This window comes from Astatotilapia calliptera, chromosome 23, assembly GCF_964374335.1.
Source record: "Astatotilapia calliptera chromosome 23, fAstCal68.1, whole genome shotgun sequence".
NCBI classification, from domain to species: Eukaryota; Metazoa; Chordata; class Actinopteri; order Cichliformes; family Cichlidae; genus Astatotilapia; species Astatotilapia calliptera.
The window spans coordinates 6,072,052-6,090,542 of record NC_137443.1 but is presented as its reverse complement, the minus strand read 5'-3'; the positions used below and the strand labels follow the sequence as shown (position 1 = coordinate 6,090,542).

General features: G+C 38.5%; 1 protein-coding gene across 3 annotated transcripts in view; it reads right to left on the bottom strand.

Annotated features, from left to right (window-relative positions):
- The window catches only part of sbno2b (strawberry notch homolog 2b), a 61,384-nt gene that overhangs the window by 41,858 nt on the left and 1,035 nt on the right, over window positions 1–18,491 (bottom strand). For all 3 annotated transcript variants that reach the window (XM_026159743.2, XM_026159746.2, XM_026159748.2), the window contains exons 2-3: window positions 1,898–2,124; window positions 1,073–1,161 (exon numbers count right to left, since the gene is read on the bottom strand). In XM_026159743.2, coding sequence (XP_026015528.2) covers window positions 1,073–1,161; window positions 1,898–2,005 — 197 coding nt within the window. In that variant the 5' untranslated portion in view covers window positions 2,006–2,124. The remainder of the gene's footprint in view (window positions 1–1,072; window positions 1,162–1,897; window positions 2,125–18,491) is intronic.

The window sequence follows — 18,491 nt, the reverse complement described above, 5'->3', positions numbered from 1 at the left end:
AGAAACACTTTTACATGCATCTAAATGATAATTTCATGTTAGGTTGGACCAGTGTATCCATTTTCTTTCAATCCTAAAGGTTTATATTTATCAAATATATACAAATGTTTCCCTCAAGTTTACCCGATTAATAATAAATCGTATATAACTGAGTTTAACCTCCTAGGACCTGGCGTCCACATATGAGGACATCACATTTTGGGTCGTCTAGACCAAAATACTAAATTTTGCTCTACATTTTGCTCTACATAATATGCCCAAATATCAAAGAGAAATTAAAAATGCATGCTTAGGAGGTTAAGCACCATCATACACTTATCTAGCTATATTTGACCAATTCTAAAAATTCTTTCACAATTTTTGCTCTTTTTATATTTATATGTATTGCTGTAGGATACACATATAAATGTCATTCTGACTGACCACATTTAAATGTGTGGAAGTGATTGTGTGCTATGTGGATGTCACTGTCTCAGGGAAGTATGCATTGATCAAATACACCAACATGAGGAAAAATTTATAATAATTTAAGTCCCTAGACTGCTAGTGCATTTTGTCAGTTCATGTGTGAAACTTGGAAACCAGGAAACTGCCTGTTTTAAATGCTTAACATTGGGGGTGTAACAGCATTTGAAACTCAGGGTTTGGTCTGAACTGTGGTTTCAGATTGCATTCAGCACTCAGATGCTGCATTCTGTGCTTAGAGTGCTACTAACTGTCAAGTATATATCTTTTTTTTTCATTGAAAATGTAAATAAATCATTCAAATATCAAAAATGTTTCCATTAAAAAGAATAAAACATATTCATAATTAACTGAGATAAACTAGTAAACCCAAAAAGACAGCTAGAACATCAACAAAAGGTGCTGGGTAGACTTTGCTTGATATAAATAGTCTTCTGGCAATAACTGTTAGGCTCCCAGGGAACATTAAAAAAAAGAGCATTTCATACCCAACCCAGCTTTCTGAACAGTTCAAGAGAAATACATGTGCTACTACACCCCTACTGAATATGGTAATTGTTATGGAGCATTCACTTTGAAGATACTGTAAACTGTGCTTGTAACTTACTGATTTCCAGACTGCATAGGGCAGTGTATGCTGTATCCACTCTGGTGAGAAGAGAGGGGCCAGGCAGTGGGGGTGGGAAATATTGAACTCTAAAAAGAAAGATTAAAAAAAGACTTATCACTTAAAGCAGCATTAGGACTTTAACACACAGGAAAGGCTCTCCTCTTGGTCCAAATTTAATATAAGTCAATACTATTACCAGCACTTTGCTATGTGTTATACTAAAAACAAAATACTTTGTTTAGATAAATCCCATCTTTACCCCACCAAGAAGTGAATGCTGCAGCTGATGGCAAAGAATGCCTGGGAATGATTTCAAAATGTTTCACTGTAGTTGCGCAATCCAATAATCGGTGATTTCAACAGCATTCAATAACATTCATCCTTAGTGTAATCTAGAGAGGTGGAAAGTTTCAGTTTCACGTATGGTGGGGGGTTTTTTTGCTTGTTTTTTAAAGAAATTCTCAGGAATAGCAATCATAATCCCATTACAGCAGAAAAGGGTGGAAGCCTGCTTTCATCACTTTTTAGTGGAATCATTTACTTTTCTGTTCACAATACACCATTAGAAAATGTGATTGTTTGATTATGTATTTAAGCACAATCTTTTAGATCTGTTAAGATGATCCAGACCAAAATTCAAGTGATTATCCAACTACATTTGCAGCAAAATGCCACACATTTCCAAATGTGTGGCATTTTGTGACACATGCTCTTTTATTTATCTATTTTGCCTTTTTGAAAAATATTAAAGAAGTGAAACATAAAAGAAGAAAAACTATGGAGGTTATGCAAATAGGCCTATATATAAAAATGCAAACACACCTCCATGCTAGTGGGGGTTACAGAGAACAAGCTGTTGTCCAGCTGAGGGCCTTCTGGATGCAGGTAGTTCTCCCCGTCCATGGCCATCGCTGAGGTGAGGGTTGGCATCAGACCACAGCTTCACTCATGACCACCAGCCGACTTAAACTATGGACTTTCCGACCACCACTCAGGTGCTGGCTGTGTGTGAAATAGGGCTTTTAACAAGGGCAAATGCAGTCCATGACCTGAAAAAAAGAGTAGGAATGGATGAGACATATAGGAAATGAAGAGGACAGCAACAGGAAAAAAGCTGTCAAGCAGTTTCGCTGCAAATATGGTAATTATAAAATCAAGGAAGATGGTGTAAAGATAAATAAGCCATGAAAATCAGCAGAAACTGTGGGCTTAATGGCTTACTTAAAGTCAGATTCAGCAATAAAAAAGCTCAAAATCTCAAATTGAAGTATTTGGCCCATGTGCAACTGCAGTGATGGATACACAGAGAAAAGGCTCTTAGACTAGCCTATAATGCAAACCCCATTTTATATAATCTGACAGTTATACATGTTTTGTAATTTTAGTTTTGTTCTTTTTATTCAACAAACGGCATCCATAAAACCATGTCTGTCATGGTCCTGGGTCGTTGACCCAGCGTTTTGCGTTTTTTCTGATCTGTATTAGTTTAGGGTTAACCTGAAGTTTGGTGTATTGTCAGCCCTACCTGTGTCTGTCCTTGGTGCTCTGTTCATGTCCCCGTGTTGTGTTGTACATCAGTCTGTTTCCTGTTTTATTTTGAAGGCTCGTGTTCTGGATTTCCTGTTCTGTTCTGAAGGTCTATGTCTGTTATTGTGTTCAGCTTGTCTCCTCCGGTCCCCGGGTGTATTAGGTTCAGCTGTTCTTCCCTCCTGTGTGTGATTACCTGATTACCTTGTGTGTGTATATTTAGTGGGTGTCGGTCTGTGTTCGTTGTCGGCTCGTCTGCGTTCATCCATGTATCACTGCGTTAATCTACATTCATCTGCGGTCTATGGTGTTCCTGTCTCTGCGTCTCTCTGCCCCGCACCCCTTTGTATGGTCCCAGGTTTGTCACTTAGTTTCTCCCAGTTTAGGTTTCCGTTTGTAATTACTCGTGCTTCATTGCCTGTTTTTGCCACTACCACCCTGTAAATAAAACGTCACTCGTATCATCAGTTTGCTGCATTTTGGGTCCTCCTTTTCCTCCACACCACACGGCTCCCTCCGCCAGCCGTGACAATGTCATAAAAAAATATGTTTTAGAAAGACTATGTCTGGCATAGCCATATAAACAGAGTCCAGTTTATGAGAAAAAATAGAGAAATTCAAATATGTCATAAAGCACTAAAATGATTTACAAAATATGATAAAATGGTAATATGAAGATAAATTAAAAAGCAATTGGCCTTACATTTTAGGGCTGCTACATTTGTCAGAACACAAACTGAATTCAAATCTTATTCATAATTAGAGATGGACCGATCCGATATTACGTATCGGTATCGGTCCGATACTGACCTAAATTACTGGATCGGATATCGGAGAAAAATAAAAAATGTAATCCGATCCATTAAATATCAGGAAAGCACCTCACAAAACTTGCAACACGCCGTAACTCACCTCAGAACGTTAGCACGTCGGAGCAGTATGCATCACGTGATAGAGCGGCTGTGGCATGCGGGACCTGTCGATGGTCTGGATAGCATTTGGAGCTTCGCTAGCAACCCGGCATTTCATCTCCGACAAAGTTATCCCGAGAGAAGTAAAGCAAGTGTGTAAGTCCATCTCTGAATGTTTGTAAAGCATTCCTGCGTTAAGCTTAACAAACGATATATGGAGCGACTGCCTCTTCTTGCTGCTACTTCAATCATGAAACTGCTTAACGATCAGCTGATCGGCTTTTCTGTCGCTAGTCCGTGTCTCTAGTTTGCTTTTGGCCCACTTTGCACCAGAAAGAGGAAACCAGCGGCTGAACAACAGCAGCACGTTTAAGCTTGATCAGCTGTTGTTAGAATGTATTTAATATTACTTTCTACTCGAGGATCTTTTTCTACGTAGCTGACGCTGGTAACTGTGCAGGGGCGGATCTAGCAAAGTTTAGCCAGGGGGGCCGATAGGGCATTAACAGGGGAAAGGGGGCACAAAGACATACTTTTCTTTCTTATTCTCATTTAAAATGTCTAGCTTTTAATAAATAATTATCTGACACCCAAAGTTTTAATTTGATGTAAAATGAATAGAAGTCAATTACTGTATATAGTAACTATTAAGTCTAATATATATACCCTAGTAAGCTATAGTACTTTTTCCTTTGGGAAGGTACCATCTGTGCAGTCTGCAATTTTGTTGAAGAAAGATGTTGAATCTATTTAATATTTCTTGAAAAATAATTGATTTCTGTGCATTTTTTTTCACACTGCATCAAATTAAGGTTGATTACGTCGATTAAGCATCATGAGGTGGCGCGTGAGGGGTGGTTCCCTATTTTTTATTTATTTATTTTTGTTGTTGCTGGGAGTTGGAACCCTATTAGTTAGGTTGCTTAATATTTACGCTAAGTACTCTTTAAAATACCAGAATAGGGAGGATGGTGTAGGTTTAAGTTTATTAGATTGATCAGTATTGCTGAACTATGAAATATTTTTTTTTGCATACAGGTATAACAGAATAGCTTTAGTGTAGTTGTTGTTTTAAACTTGAGTATGAACTTATACAAAATGCAGCAAGATATTTAAAAAACAGTTTTGTTGATTAAAAAACACTATATCGGATTCATATCGGTATCGGCAGATATCCAAATTTATGATATCGGTATCGGTATCGGACATAAAAAAGTGGTATCGTGCCATCTCTATTCATAATGCAGAGTTTGAGCAGATATTTATTGATGGACAGTCCTCATTAGCTGGTTGTCATCCAACATCACTGAAGATTCCACATTCATTACAGAACCAATTAAAATCATGGCCAGAGGTCCACAGCAGTGTGCACTGCGCTGGATAAACCTATAATGAGCACAAGCTAAATAACAAACATAACATAATAGTATTTAATACAGACATGGTGGTCCAAAAATAAATAAAAGAAAATCAATTATAATAAATTATGTTTAAACCAGTTGTGTTTATTGGTTTGATTTATTATTGTATAACAAATGTTCAGAATTAACAGAAAATGGCACAGCTTTCTGCCGCTGAGTGTCACTCTCTGCTGGACGAGGACCACTGCTTACACATTCAGTAACCCCCAAAGCCAAATTCCAGCCAGTAAAACCACCAATAGTGTGTACTCACAAGACCTTTCATGTCGTAAAATATGTGTATCTTACAACTCAACTCGTAGATATGCAGACAGATTCCTAAAATGCTGTAAAGCCTATACCTTAACATTGTCAATCTTAAACACACAGAGCTACAAAAATATACAAAGGGAAAACCTGAATGGAAAAGCATTTGAGCGATTGCAAAACTGAATGCAGCACAATAATTGCTTTGGCTCAATTAGCTAAATTATTTAATATCAAGTATAATATCTCTGTATATTTTAGAGAACCTCTTTTCTCTTATATGGGATCTAAATCCATAAACTGCGATTTCCAACTAGATCACATAAACAATATATAAAACTAAAGTCAGTTTTTTGCTACTTAAAGTCCACAAGCCTAACAAATCTCTAATGAATCTCACCAGATGGGATCCAATGTTTTAGCACTTTACAAAGCATGTCTGTGTTACATTAGAAACACTACTACTCAAACTGCTACCCTCCTTCCCCTTGTCCTTCCTTCATTCCCTCCTCCAGTTTGCCCCCAATCTGGAACACAGACCAGACATGTTCACTGGGGACAAAGCTGAGGTAATAAATCCTAATAGAGTTCATGAGGGTCTAAATAAGGAGGACTTTGTGTGTCCGAGTGTGTGCAAGTCAGTGTATGAGACAGAGGCCTGGCCCAAGATAGTCACCACTAGCAGAGCCAATACACACAAAGGGAGGCCATTTTCCACTTCAGGCTGCCTGTGTGATACTGTCTGGATAAAGGTGAAACAAATGAGGGGGAAGCCCAATGCAAAGAACCAACTGGCAAATTTCCTAGGCAAGAGGTCTGAAGCAAAAGGAAATTAGATATTTTTTGAATATGTATGGCCGGATTTCACCCTAGAAAGTGCAGCTCAAAGCAGGGAGACAAAAGCAAGGCAAGGGAGTCAGAGACTGTGTACTGGGAGCCTTGTGAGGACATGCTGGTGTTGCATAAATCTACTTAGTGTAGCAACGTAAGGACAGTGCTTTGCAAATGCATGCCAAAAGTGTCATCACAGCTCCTAGTGCACGCCACGCTTTGGTTTTGCTTGCACCATTCAATTTCCTAACCAATTCGGCATCACTAACTCAGCTGTAACATTATGGCTCCATCATGTCTGGCCAATGCCCAATACTGAAGTATTTATTTCTTTATTTTTGTTCTTATTTTATCCCCTTTTGTTGCAGGGAAACAAAGAAATCTTTATTATAAAAACACAGTTTTAAGCTCTTTCAGCCCTTCATTACCCTACTTTTAGCCATCAAAAAAATGGATGTAACACAACACATAAACATCGCCTGCTTACAATGATGTCATTTTAATTGCTGATAGTATCAGTTAACATGGCCGATACCAACGTTCTGCTGAAACATGCGGGCCTTATGGTACTGCACAGGAGTCCATTTGCATAGGTTTTTGGCTAGCAGATAAAGAGACTAACACAGATGATATAGAAACACAAGAGTCCTTAAAAAAGCCAAGCCCATATATCCCAAGGGTGAAGATATGATGCATTAAATCCAGTACTGATGGGATATAAAGTTTTTCTAAACACAAGTAAAACAACAGCAGCGTTCTCCACAAAGAACCAAAGTTCAAAAAAGCACACACGAGAAGCAGTTTTTATTGCTTTTAACCATTAGATGTCAGACAATGTAGCACTTAGAATTCTGCTGTTTTGAAATGATGTCCATGAAACTACAGTTACAACATTTATGTAATTCCTTACTAACATCATAGTATAGTAGATGTTTGTTAGCTAGCCCACTGATCTAAGTCAAGAATTGTCATAGCTAGAACCACTCAGTCTTCCTCATTAGCCTTAGCAGACAGGAGCTCCATCGTTCCATAGCCTCTTCATCTTCAAATACTAGCCTAAGTCCACCAATGCATTTTCTCATTGATTTAAAAGGCAGAATTGCTTCCCATAATGCCCTGTCTCTTGTCCCCCCTACCACCTAAACCCACGTCACCCACTAGTACCATGCCAGTTATTGTCTCTTAGCAACAGAAAATGTCCCTCGTTCCCCCTTCTCCCTCCAGAGAGCTCCGGAGGATAATCGATACTGATCATTGTAACTGTGGTCCCAGATCTGCCCTTCCTGTAAGGTCTCTCATTACCGGAAAACAGAAAACCCCCCTACTACTCCTAACTCCTGCAGAGAGGAAGAGGGGTGTGATGAAGAGGGCTATCTGCAGAAGGAAGAGGGCTGGCAGTAGTGGGCAGTGAGAAGAAAACAAAAAATGTCCACTGTAATGCAAGGGGCACAAGGAGTTTCCTCAACATACACAATTCATGCAGTTCTTTTTTTTAAGGTACAGGGTGCTACAAAAAAGGGGAAAAAAAAGGTTAATGTCCTACAAAAAATGTAACAGAGCAAGTGAAAGCAAGCACTCTGCAGTGTAATCTCTTAAATCTGTTAATTAAGTCAGAGGTTACTGCTGGTTTTTGTGCAGCCCTCTCCCATGTGAGTCTCCTAGTCCATCTCTCTCCCTCTTCCTGGGTGGTCTGATGCAAGAGCTCACTAAAAACAAATTAGGCCACTTCATCTGCAGTATTTGCAAAATCCTTAAAACCTGAAACAAATCCACACACTATTAACTTAAGAGGCTACAAACTAGGACGATGTGATTTTTCTTTAAATATAATTTTGGCTTCTAATAATTGTGAAAACAAGATATCTTATATACGATTATTGTTTAACCATAAATTTGCATTTTGCTTTATGTAATAAATGTAGTTACCATTTTTTCTTTACAGTTGTGCACTTTGGCAATTCCCTAAAAGTCCAACTCACTCACCGTTTCACCCAAGATAATTCAAAAAGAGCCTTTAATCAACAAGATATAGATAAAGGAAGTAAAAGTCATAACAACATTTCCGAAGGAGAACCTGCAGGGGCACTCTATCTTCTTGGTGGGTCCTGTGCAGCTTTCCTGAGACATGTGTGCCTGCTGCTGCTTGGCCATTTAAAAAGTTTAGCAAAAGCATGATTTTTCTTAGTTATCTTGTTACTCATAACTGTTATCACAGAATTGACAGAAAAACTCATAGGCATGGTTTTTTGCCATAAGCAAACAGCCCTTTCACAAATGTGGACATTTAGTAACATGACATTTTTAGAAACAATATTTCCAAGACATGATATGTGCCTGCCTGTTTGCACCACCACCCTGTTACACAATCCACTATCAGCTTGCAAGTACCAATAATGAGAGTGAAAAGGGAGTCTGGCATATACTGAACTAGCTGACTGACTGCTGGTGGCCTTGTGGCTGCCAGAGCACATGGAGATCATCCAGGGAAGTGTGACTTCCTTAAGCTGGTAAATCACGATTAACACTCACGAGGAGAAGCACCACCCTGCCTAGCGCGTGTGTGCCACCTCACTTGACAAATGAAAACTCACATGTGGAGTGTTGATACTGACAATCAGAATTTCACAAACAGTGATTTTTTTCTCTTCCTGACTCATAATGAAATCATGCTCTATGCTTTACATGAAGTAACTCTGTAGACATTATCTTAATACATTTTAGGTCTAGTAATATATAAATGTCTTCCTTTATGAAAGCAAGATATCTCAGATGCGCCATATCCTGTTTTCAAGACCAAGACCAGTGCAAAAAGTAAATAAATGATATCCCATGTTATGCAGTTTACCCACTATAGTTAATCCCCCGTCTTGTACCATTAATATGCATTCCTTTACTTCAAATCATACTAATATCATCTTTTCTTTTCAGTAGGGTTACGGGAAGTATTCAGAAGTTTAGCTGTGCTTCATTCATTAACCACATTTGCATAATCAGCTCCTTGCGGCTCACAAGGTGTCAAAACCTCATTATGTCAACCAATTTTTTCAGCGCCTTTGTACGTGCTATATATTTATTAGGTTTTTTGTTAAGTGCTCTATGCACTCAGTAAGGTGCATAAAAGTACTAGATGAACCAGTCTGGAGGAGACACAGCTGATGCTATTGTGCAGCTGAACCTCTGAGGTCACTGCAGTACCAGTGTGGAGAAATCTATGAGTGGAAATGCCAGGAAAAAGGAATTAAAGTTATTTCACATGAGTCTGTTTTTCCCAAAGTTACCATGGACATTACATGAGACAATAAGCACCTTGGCAAATACTTGTGAAAGTCCCCTACTTTTCCCATCTAGTACCACATCACAGTTGTCATGTGGTGTCCCTATATGCCCTAGGGACTTATAGGGACATTACACAGTCCCTAGGACATAGGGACAGGTTTCCTTGGGTTTTTAGCATATCCTGTAGTCATTTTGCATCTCTTTATAGCCCTTTAATGTTTCTTGCAGCAGTGCTTTTTAGGTGAAGCCCAGGGGCTCATTTGACTAAACGGTAGGTCTGTAAAAAATGGATTCATGAAAAAAAAAAAAACGTAACTGCACATTTATTGCAGGTACTGTAGAAATATGTAGACAGCCCTCTGTTGGCATCTGTCACTCTGTATACTGTTGTAGTATGTCTCTGTCTTTACTACTAACAAGCTGGATAACAACAAACATTCAATTCAATGTACACCACTTACTCATGACCCATCTGAGTCCATCAGCATCACCAGTAATCAGGTTAGAAATGATTAGGGCCCAGCTACACTACACCAAAGCAGCAAGGGGGCTGTTGGCTGGTTATGATTGGCTTGACTGGCTGGATTCATTAGTTGCTGTGATGAAATATTCATAAAAGGAACAAGTTACTTCCCAGGGAAACGCTGGATGCCATCATTCAAAACAGCCTACATTATTAATCAGCACCTTTTTCAACACAAAGGGTCCATACTTGACACGGTGTGCACATGCACAGACATGACGCAAGCCCTTAAGCACATACATGGAAGGACACAGACATTAGCTACCTATCTTTCCCGGTTCCCACTGCCAGAAAGGAAATTCCATTCAGCATTGCCGTAAAGGGACTGTTAACAGCCCAGTAACTGAGTAGGACACTGGATAGAGAATAATGATCGAATAACGGTGTAACTGAATCAGCTGTCTTATCAAAGTCGGGAAATGGAAACAAATTTGGTTTTAGGAGTCTGTTGTTACTGCATTTCTCTTGTACAAATATTTATCAAAGAGCCTCTACGGACTGGGACAGCACACAGGAACACCTTTCATAAAACAAATGGGCATTTATTTGAATGGTCTGCTCTAAATGAAAGGCTGGGTTCACAGATTTCGCTGCTTGCAAGTGAATACCAATTAATCCTAATTACATCTTCATCAACCAACTCCAAATGGTTATTCAGCACCATTTTGCCGGGATGATGAATATCTTTGTGGCCACAAACACAAGCTGAATGAGACATTAAAGTAATTTATCCTTAAAGCGAGAACTTAATCGAGCTCTTGTGGGTGAGAGGATGGCTTTGTTGTGGTAAATAAGAACAAGGAGCGATAACGGAGAACAGGAGGAGTACGGAGAGAAAAAAGGTGAGGGCAAAAACAATTTGGATAATAATAAGAGCAAAAGAGCAAAAAAGGAGTAAAACAATGCTTTACAGTTGCCTGATGGCACTCATTTAGGAGCAAATCCCTCTACTTCTACCACCAGCTCACCAGAAATAGATCAAAGGCTGACTTGATCAAAGAGAGAACGATCCACTTAGCTGCCTCTTTGCCCCGTTTTCCTCTGTCATCTAATTTCCTCAGAATAGAGGGATGATAGCGTATGCTAGTGTTGCACAGTTTTTTTGCCTTGACTACTCTGGTTAAACTTTTTAGGTGAATAGACAACAGCTTATTTTACTCCCCCACAAAAAATATTAAACCAATTTTTTTTTTTTAAAAAAAGCTCAGCTCCTTGTGATATTTCTTAAGGATTTTTACTCACACCTATATAAGCAAAGCCAGTGAACTTTTTCATCATGTATGTGTCTTGGCTGATTTAAAATATTGTTCCTTGCGCCATTTTAAAGTCATTTATGATATATACTGCTGTATGAATATTAAAATGCAGTTAACGTTGCATTCTAATGTGAAAATAACATATTATGATTACTGCACTATGCCTAACTCCTTTCTTTCGACCAATGCCCAGTTGTTTTCTTTTTTCCACTACAGTTCCTCCTGCTGTGTGGCAACCCAGTATATGGTGTATATATCTCCATGTCCCAGTTTCCCTTACGTCCATTCCTCTTTCCACCTCCATCCTGTGCATGGAAGCCAGTAGCGTTAGCTATTGCCTCTCACCCAGTCTGAACTCCAAAGAGATTTTGCTGCCGATTGGAGGCAGCTGGCTCAATGCGTCTGAATCTCCACCCCCATAACCACCCCTCTCAGCCATGGTTATTCAGAGAGTCAGTCATAACACCCAACAAAAGCTAGCAGATGCATGGTTCACAAGCAAACAACACAGCACAGGCAAACGAAATAGTCTGGACTGTGAACTGTGCCCTAACACGGTTCAAGTCCAGACAGTACTCTCTGCTCCACTAAAACTGACCTCAGTTATCTGGCAGGCATGAAAATATTGCACCATTTGCACAGCTCACAGGAGTGTATCTTTGGCTGTCTATGTCACTTTGCAAACTTCAGTTCATCCTTTTTATTTCACATAGGAGCTGGCTCACTGACTAGGCTGCCTTTATACTCTAGAACAACACTACTTGAAACCAACAAGCCATGCTGAAAATAAATCAGACAGGCAAAGCATGTTCAAAAAATTATATCATTGTGATCAGAAGACCAAATTACTGTAAACTGAAAATAATTACAAAGAACAAGTGCCTACTGTATGATATGACAAGTCCCAGATGAGTCAGTCAGAATTAAAGTTGCAATTTGGTGGCCCCATCACAGAATAAGCTCTTTATTTAATTACTACAGATTATTTTGATGAACAGCTTGTCAAAGAGCATACACTGTTATGAGATTTACAGAAAAATTATACGAGGAACATGAAACACCTTATAACACATTGTGCTCAGGTGTTCCAGATACCAGCAGAGACTGCACACAGCGGCTTTGATCTGCTGTGTAAACGTAAGATGACAGTAAGGTGAAAAAGCAACAATATATATCTAAATTTAAAGTGTCACCATGCATTACACTATTCTGAAGTAGGGCTGCTCAATTAATCGAATTTTAATCACGATTACGATCTGGGCTTTCAACGATCATTAAAAATGACTGAGCCGATTATTAGCCCCTCCCTCATTTAGCCGCGACACCTTAAAGGCCGGTCCGTGAAAATATTGTCGGGCATAAACCGGTCCGTGGCGCAAAAAAGGTTGGAGACCGCTGATTAAGAGGACCCGAGGGAAGCTCGGAAAGCTAAGCAGAAGTTATTTGGAGAGGAGAGTGACTGCTGTTGGTTGAAAAGAGAGGTAAAAAAAAAAAAAAAAAAACTTCAGTGGTGTTGCACACTATTTTATATTATTTTTTAAAGTCATTGTTAACCCTTTAAATCCGGTCAGAGCAGCATGCTCCGTTTTGTGTAACTATTTTTAAATCCCTGTAGAACCTGAACCACGTAAGCTAGCGCAATAATTTGTTTTGCATATGAAACCGGAGGAGTTGTACTTACATCTTATGCCATCAGCTTGTCCTCGGTCACGGTTTCCTTCCACATAAAGCTTTGCAAAAATTGCATAAAAAGCGCTTGCAGGAACAAAAACATAATATTCCAGAAACACGCTTTGCCGATCCGATCAGCTGTTCGTAACACTTCCCACAGTGAAACAAACGTCAGCGCGAACTGTCGCATGTCCGCCATTTCCTGGCCGAAACCGGAAGTGACGTCATTTTCGCGGAAATGTAGTTTTTTACTTGTAGGCCTTAAAAACCTCTACTGGTCATGTTTGACTTTTCTGAATAGTTTCTGGGATGTTTGCACTGCTGGAAATAGTTTATTTTGATGCACATGCTGTTTTCTTTGCAAATTTGCATCATAGGATTGTTTTTTTTTTGTTTTTCCTGCAGTATATAAAAATTGGTGTATCTCCAAAATAAAACTATGAAGACACTCAAAATAAATTTCCTGTTGTTGTAAACTATTTTTTGCAACTTTTTTGTATTTAAAGTTTTGAGGGATAAACCTCTTAAATTTCTCCAAGTAGAAATATATGTAAAAAAAACAAAACAAAACCAATATAAATTTTTTTGTAGTTTATTGCACTTTTTTGCAATTAATGTAGTTACTATGGACTTAATGCATACATATTATTAAAATATGGGCTATAACAGTTATTTAGCAACTTGTAATGCTCCCACAAATGGCACTACAACATGTAAAAAAATAATATAAGCTCTGGCGGACTTGGTTCTATAGTAGGTCTTAAAGGGTTAAATAAATATCGTCAAATAATCGCGATCTCAATTTCAGTGAAAATAATCGTGATTATAATTTTTGCCATAATCGAGCAGCCCTATTCTGAAGTAGAATAAAATGGTAAAGTAATCCCATCCAGAAACCCTATGTGTCATACTTTATAATGTTAGGTAAAGACCCTACAATACTATAGAGGGAACCCAAACAATCAGCACTCAGCGACAGTGGAAAAGAAGAACTCCCTTATAATAGGAACAGATCTTCAGCAGACCAAGACTCCAGGAATTGCAGTCATCTACTGAAACTGGCTGGGTAATGAGAAAAGAGAAGAGAAAAAACAAAAGCACAGACAGACCGAGGACAAAATGCAAACTAAAACAATAGAGAAAACATGCAAAGCCAAATATGACTAAAACCGATGAAAAGTGCTGTGTGGAACTCATTTAAATAATGAATATGAGGCCCAGTACAAATTCTGTCAGAAAAGGCTAACATGTCAATGATGTTTTGGGTGGGGGATCTTTGAAGAAAAGTTGAATAAACAAAAAACTGCCATCTTTATCACAATGCTCAATAAAAGAAAAATTTCAAAAACTTGTATTATGTCATTACTTAGACAATATTCAAATGCAGTTCCGGTAAAGTACTGCAATGTGTTACTTTAGTAAGTGGTAATGTTTACCATAATCCATTCTTTTTATAACTCCAAATCCATTCGGTCTTTTCACAAATTCCATCTCCACCATTGCCACTGCTTCATAAAATGTCACAGATATGTTAAAAACAAGGAAAACTCTAACTTGCCTCACTTAAAAACAAAACAAAACAAAAAAACAAAGCCACGCATTCACATACACATAAATCAAACTGGATGATGTCAAGTGACATTAACTGGGCCATTTTTTAAGGACAAGGGTAATTAAGTTACTGCCAACAGTACAAATACACTTACTGCAGGATGAGGCAGGTTAAGATTTGGTTCAGGGTTTACATGAAACTGAAGTGGCTGAGCTATGCATCAGAGTAAGCTGACCCGCACAGACTGACAAGTCTTTCTTTTCCCCCCCTTCATTGTTAGACCCATTATATATTCTTGGAAATTCAGTGTCACTCTACTACGGAAGGACAAATATTTACTCACACTGACAACTTTGGGAAACCTTAGACGTTGGGATCAAACATATTTGTAAAATGACTAAAGAAGCTAACCTTTAAGCACAAAAGCACCAAACACTTGTTCGAAATGTGAGCTCTTGCATTAAATTCTTTTAAGGTTTGAAATGCTACTGTGTCTATAGTCTGGTTTACTAGCTGGTAACCTTGAATGTTTGGAACAACTTTGCAGTAATGAGGGGCAGGAAGAGAAACAGCATCATAAAGTTGCATGACAAAGCCTGTTATTTCCATTCTTATGGGACAGAAAAAACTAGTATACAACACATAACTGAAGACTTCGCTGATACTATTACATGTCTAGAAACTTTATGGTGGATTATAGTAATTAATCACTGCTGTTGGCATAAACTTCAAAGTATCTATGGCTACTGGTAATGTTAATTCCTCTCTCTCTTTTGCACTCACCCACTCATGCACACACACACACACACACACACACACACACACACACACACACACACACACACACACACACACACACACACACACACACACACAGGTTTCAAACTTCCCATAACACTAAACTTAACGTCAGACAAGTTACCTAAAAGGAAAGCCTCTGCAGGTAAAAAAGTTTCACTTCACCTTCAATTTCAACTTCTCTTAACGTTCAACCGCAATGCAGCATGTTGTCAACGAATGGTCCACTAAGTATATTCAGCAATCTTTGACTGATGATTTGAGTCCTCGACTTTCAGGATGCATCCCTGACATACAATACCGGTTACTATTATTATTATTATTATTTATTCCCACAATCATTCTCTGCAACAGATCCAAAAAGCCAGTATCAGTTGACCTCTAAATACTTGCAAAGAAGCATTAATGTGTAATTTCAATAAAAACTTTATCTTAAATTCACTTGAAACTACTATACTTACAATTAAAAGGTCTAAACTCTATGGCTCTGTTACCAAGACATGAACTAATCCTAGTTTTACACGACTGAACACGTTTTTTAATATAGGACTAGGTTCAATACATGTCAGGGAAACACAGTAGGGTGCTCGTTTAACAAGGGTCAACAGCAGACATAAAAACACATTATTTTAAATTGTTCATTAAAAAAAAATTTACACCTCAAATTTCCTTTCACGCATTTAAAAAAATTTCACAAACTAGGTTGTATGTTGGCATATAATTAACCACTCTTCTTATTCTTCCCTAGTTACCATGTGGAGCTAGATATGGATCTAGTCTGATAACTGAAACACTGACACGCACTGTACTCGGTTATCAATCTATGTGGAGACTAACATTTCTCTTATATCTAATTCCTGGATGAGTCCCAGTTTGAAATCATTGTCTGAGTTTCTTAGAAGTATTCTGACACACTTTTTCCACAGAAAATCATAAAGTAAAGCAACGAGGCATGCCAGAGTGTGGTATGCTCTCCTGCATTTCAGTCATGTCTCACGAACCTCTGATGTGGCTTGGGAGAGATCCACATGGGCTCCAGGTCTGGAAAGGGGACAGGGGATACTCAGACAGCCTATCATAAAAGGCTGTTTCATAATACAGTGTAAGAGGTGAGCCCCATTGCCACATATTCATAACAACTCCTACTTGTGCTTTCACTCTCCTATCACCAAACATTTATATTTTTTTTAGTACACGAACTATTACCTAATGAAGCCCAGATTCCAGGAAAGCAGGAACTGAATCAAACGAATTACCTAGGGTCGATACCCCTCCTCCACTTCACATTTTTACTCTCACTCTAATCAACCCAAAGGCAATAAATGAGATTTATCACTGGCACCAATTGGAGAAAGGGGGAACAAGCTAGCAAAGACAAGGGCTGAAGGAGAATGGAGGCCAAATCACAAACAGTGGGGGGCATGAGCCATTGCTTAGTAGTGCATCACAGCTGTTTGGCCTCCCCAAACCAATAAGACCAGGAGTAACTAATTTCCCAATTTCATCTCAAGTCAGAAAGTATTTTAAAACCATAATCTACATGAAAATAACCCTGCAAATATTTCTCATCATGTAAACGTAAAGTAAATTCTGAAAACTTTTACCCGAGTCATAGGTAAGTTTTTCTAAAAGCAGAAACCATAGGCAATTAGTGAAAAACATCCCTTACTGCTCTCCCCTAAAAAATTTTCCTGACATCAGAAGGTCTACTTTCAATTCAGTTTTTGTCATTCAATGAGCACTTCATTTACAAACCAGACAATAAGCAGACTGTTATGTCTTCAGATAAATTACAATATACAGTTTTTGCACAATCACTACACTTTACAAGTTACTTTTTAAAGTGTAAAATCTTCACATGTAAAGCTTTTGTATTTTATGATTTAAACAGCGTGTCTTGATCTACATTCAAAATACTCTTTCCAACAACTTTCCAACGTCATCCGGTGGATGTTACTGGACCTTTTAGCAACCCTTGTACTGCATGTGTAATACTCTTGCGTTAAACAAAGCCTGAACATACATTACTATTTAAAAATAGTAAAAATTTCAGAGGACATGTCTTAACACTTTTAAAGCATATGCAACTTGCTAATCCTGCTATGTGAAACACCCACATATTCTCTGTGTGTCATCTTTGTAGTTCCTGCAGGCTCTAAACATGGTGCCAACAGATCTAGTGTGCAGTGACCCTCAGAGTCCCTGCAGGGCAGACAGCCATCAATTGTCTGGCACAGAGGAAAATTAGAAAAGGGGAGCTGTTCAGCATAAACACACACAGAAGTAGAAGTGGAGCTCAACCACTGTTATTGCTCATGCAAACCTTTTTTTTATACACGCACTTAAAATACAGCCTGGTATGCATGGTTACCAAAAGTAGCTATTATTACATGAGTGATTAACTGGTACTTTATTTGTTTTAACCAAACCAACAAAACTTCCCTTAAATTCAAAGCCACTTTTCTCTATGTATGGGTATCTGTAAAAGCATTATATTCTAGTGTAGTACTTAAGTTGCTGGGTAGGTGATATAATAAGTAAAAAAAAAAACCCTGTCTGTTTCCATTTAAGTTCAGGAGAGTGGGGGAGATTTGGCTGCAAGAGGGATTTTACAACAAACAACACCAAGTCCATTGACCTCATCACAGGGGTTTAGATATTTTTGACTAAAACTGTGACAAAAGCCTAGCATGTTGTTCATTTCGCAGCCACCAAATACTATCCATCAACAAAAGGAGAATGACATAATTAGAAAAATAGCCAGGCACCATGGCAACCTACTGTGTCAAGGCTTGCATAGGGCTCGACTAGCCTTTGCTGCAGGCGAGAAACACAGTGGAAACCAAATAGCGAAAATTGCAGGAAAGAACTGGAGGGGACAGCTATGTGGGAGCCATTTTCATTTCCTTATGAGTCAAATCCAAACGCTCCAATGTGTTTGGTTTCAGCCACATCAATCTGATTTTTTTTCTGTATTAAACATATAGCTTAAATTCGTGGAAGACATGACCAGTGGCGTGTTTAATCCGGACCCTTCTACTATAATAAGTTAAAGCACCCTGGCACAGAATACTCGCATACTTTAGCCACCTCTTTGACAAACACAACATTCCTAACAGTGGTACATACACGTCATAATCATATAATGAAAAAGAAGTGTGCGGAAACATGTATTACACGCACAAAGTTTATTGTTACCAAGTACGCTTACAACTTTCAGCCTTTCTTCTGTCTCATTTGTTAATTAATACATTAGATGCACAAACTGGGGCAACATCTCCCCAAGGTCTCCGAGAACAACAGTACTTTTCAACTAACTTGACTTGCTTTGAGATTATACTAAATGGCGTTGTTCCCTCTCCTGTAATTCAGCTAAAGTTAGTGTGTACGCCTACGCGATGAAA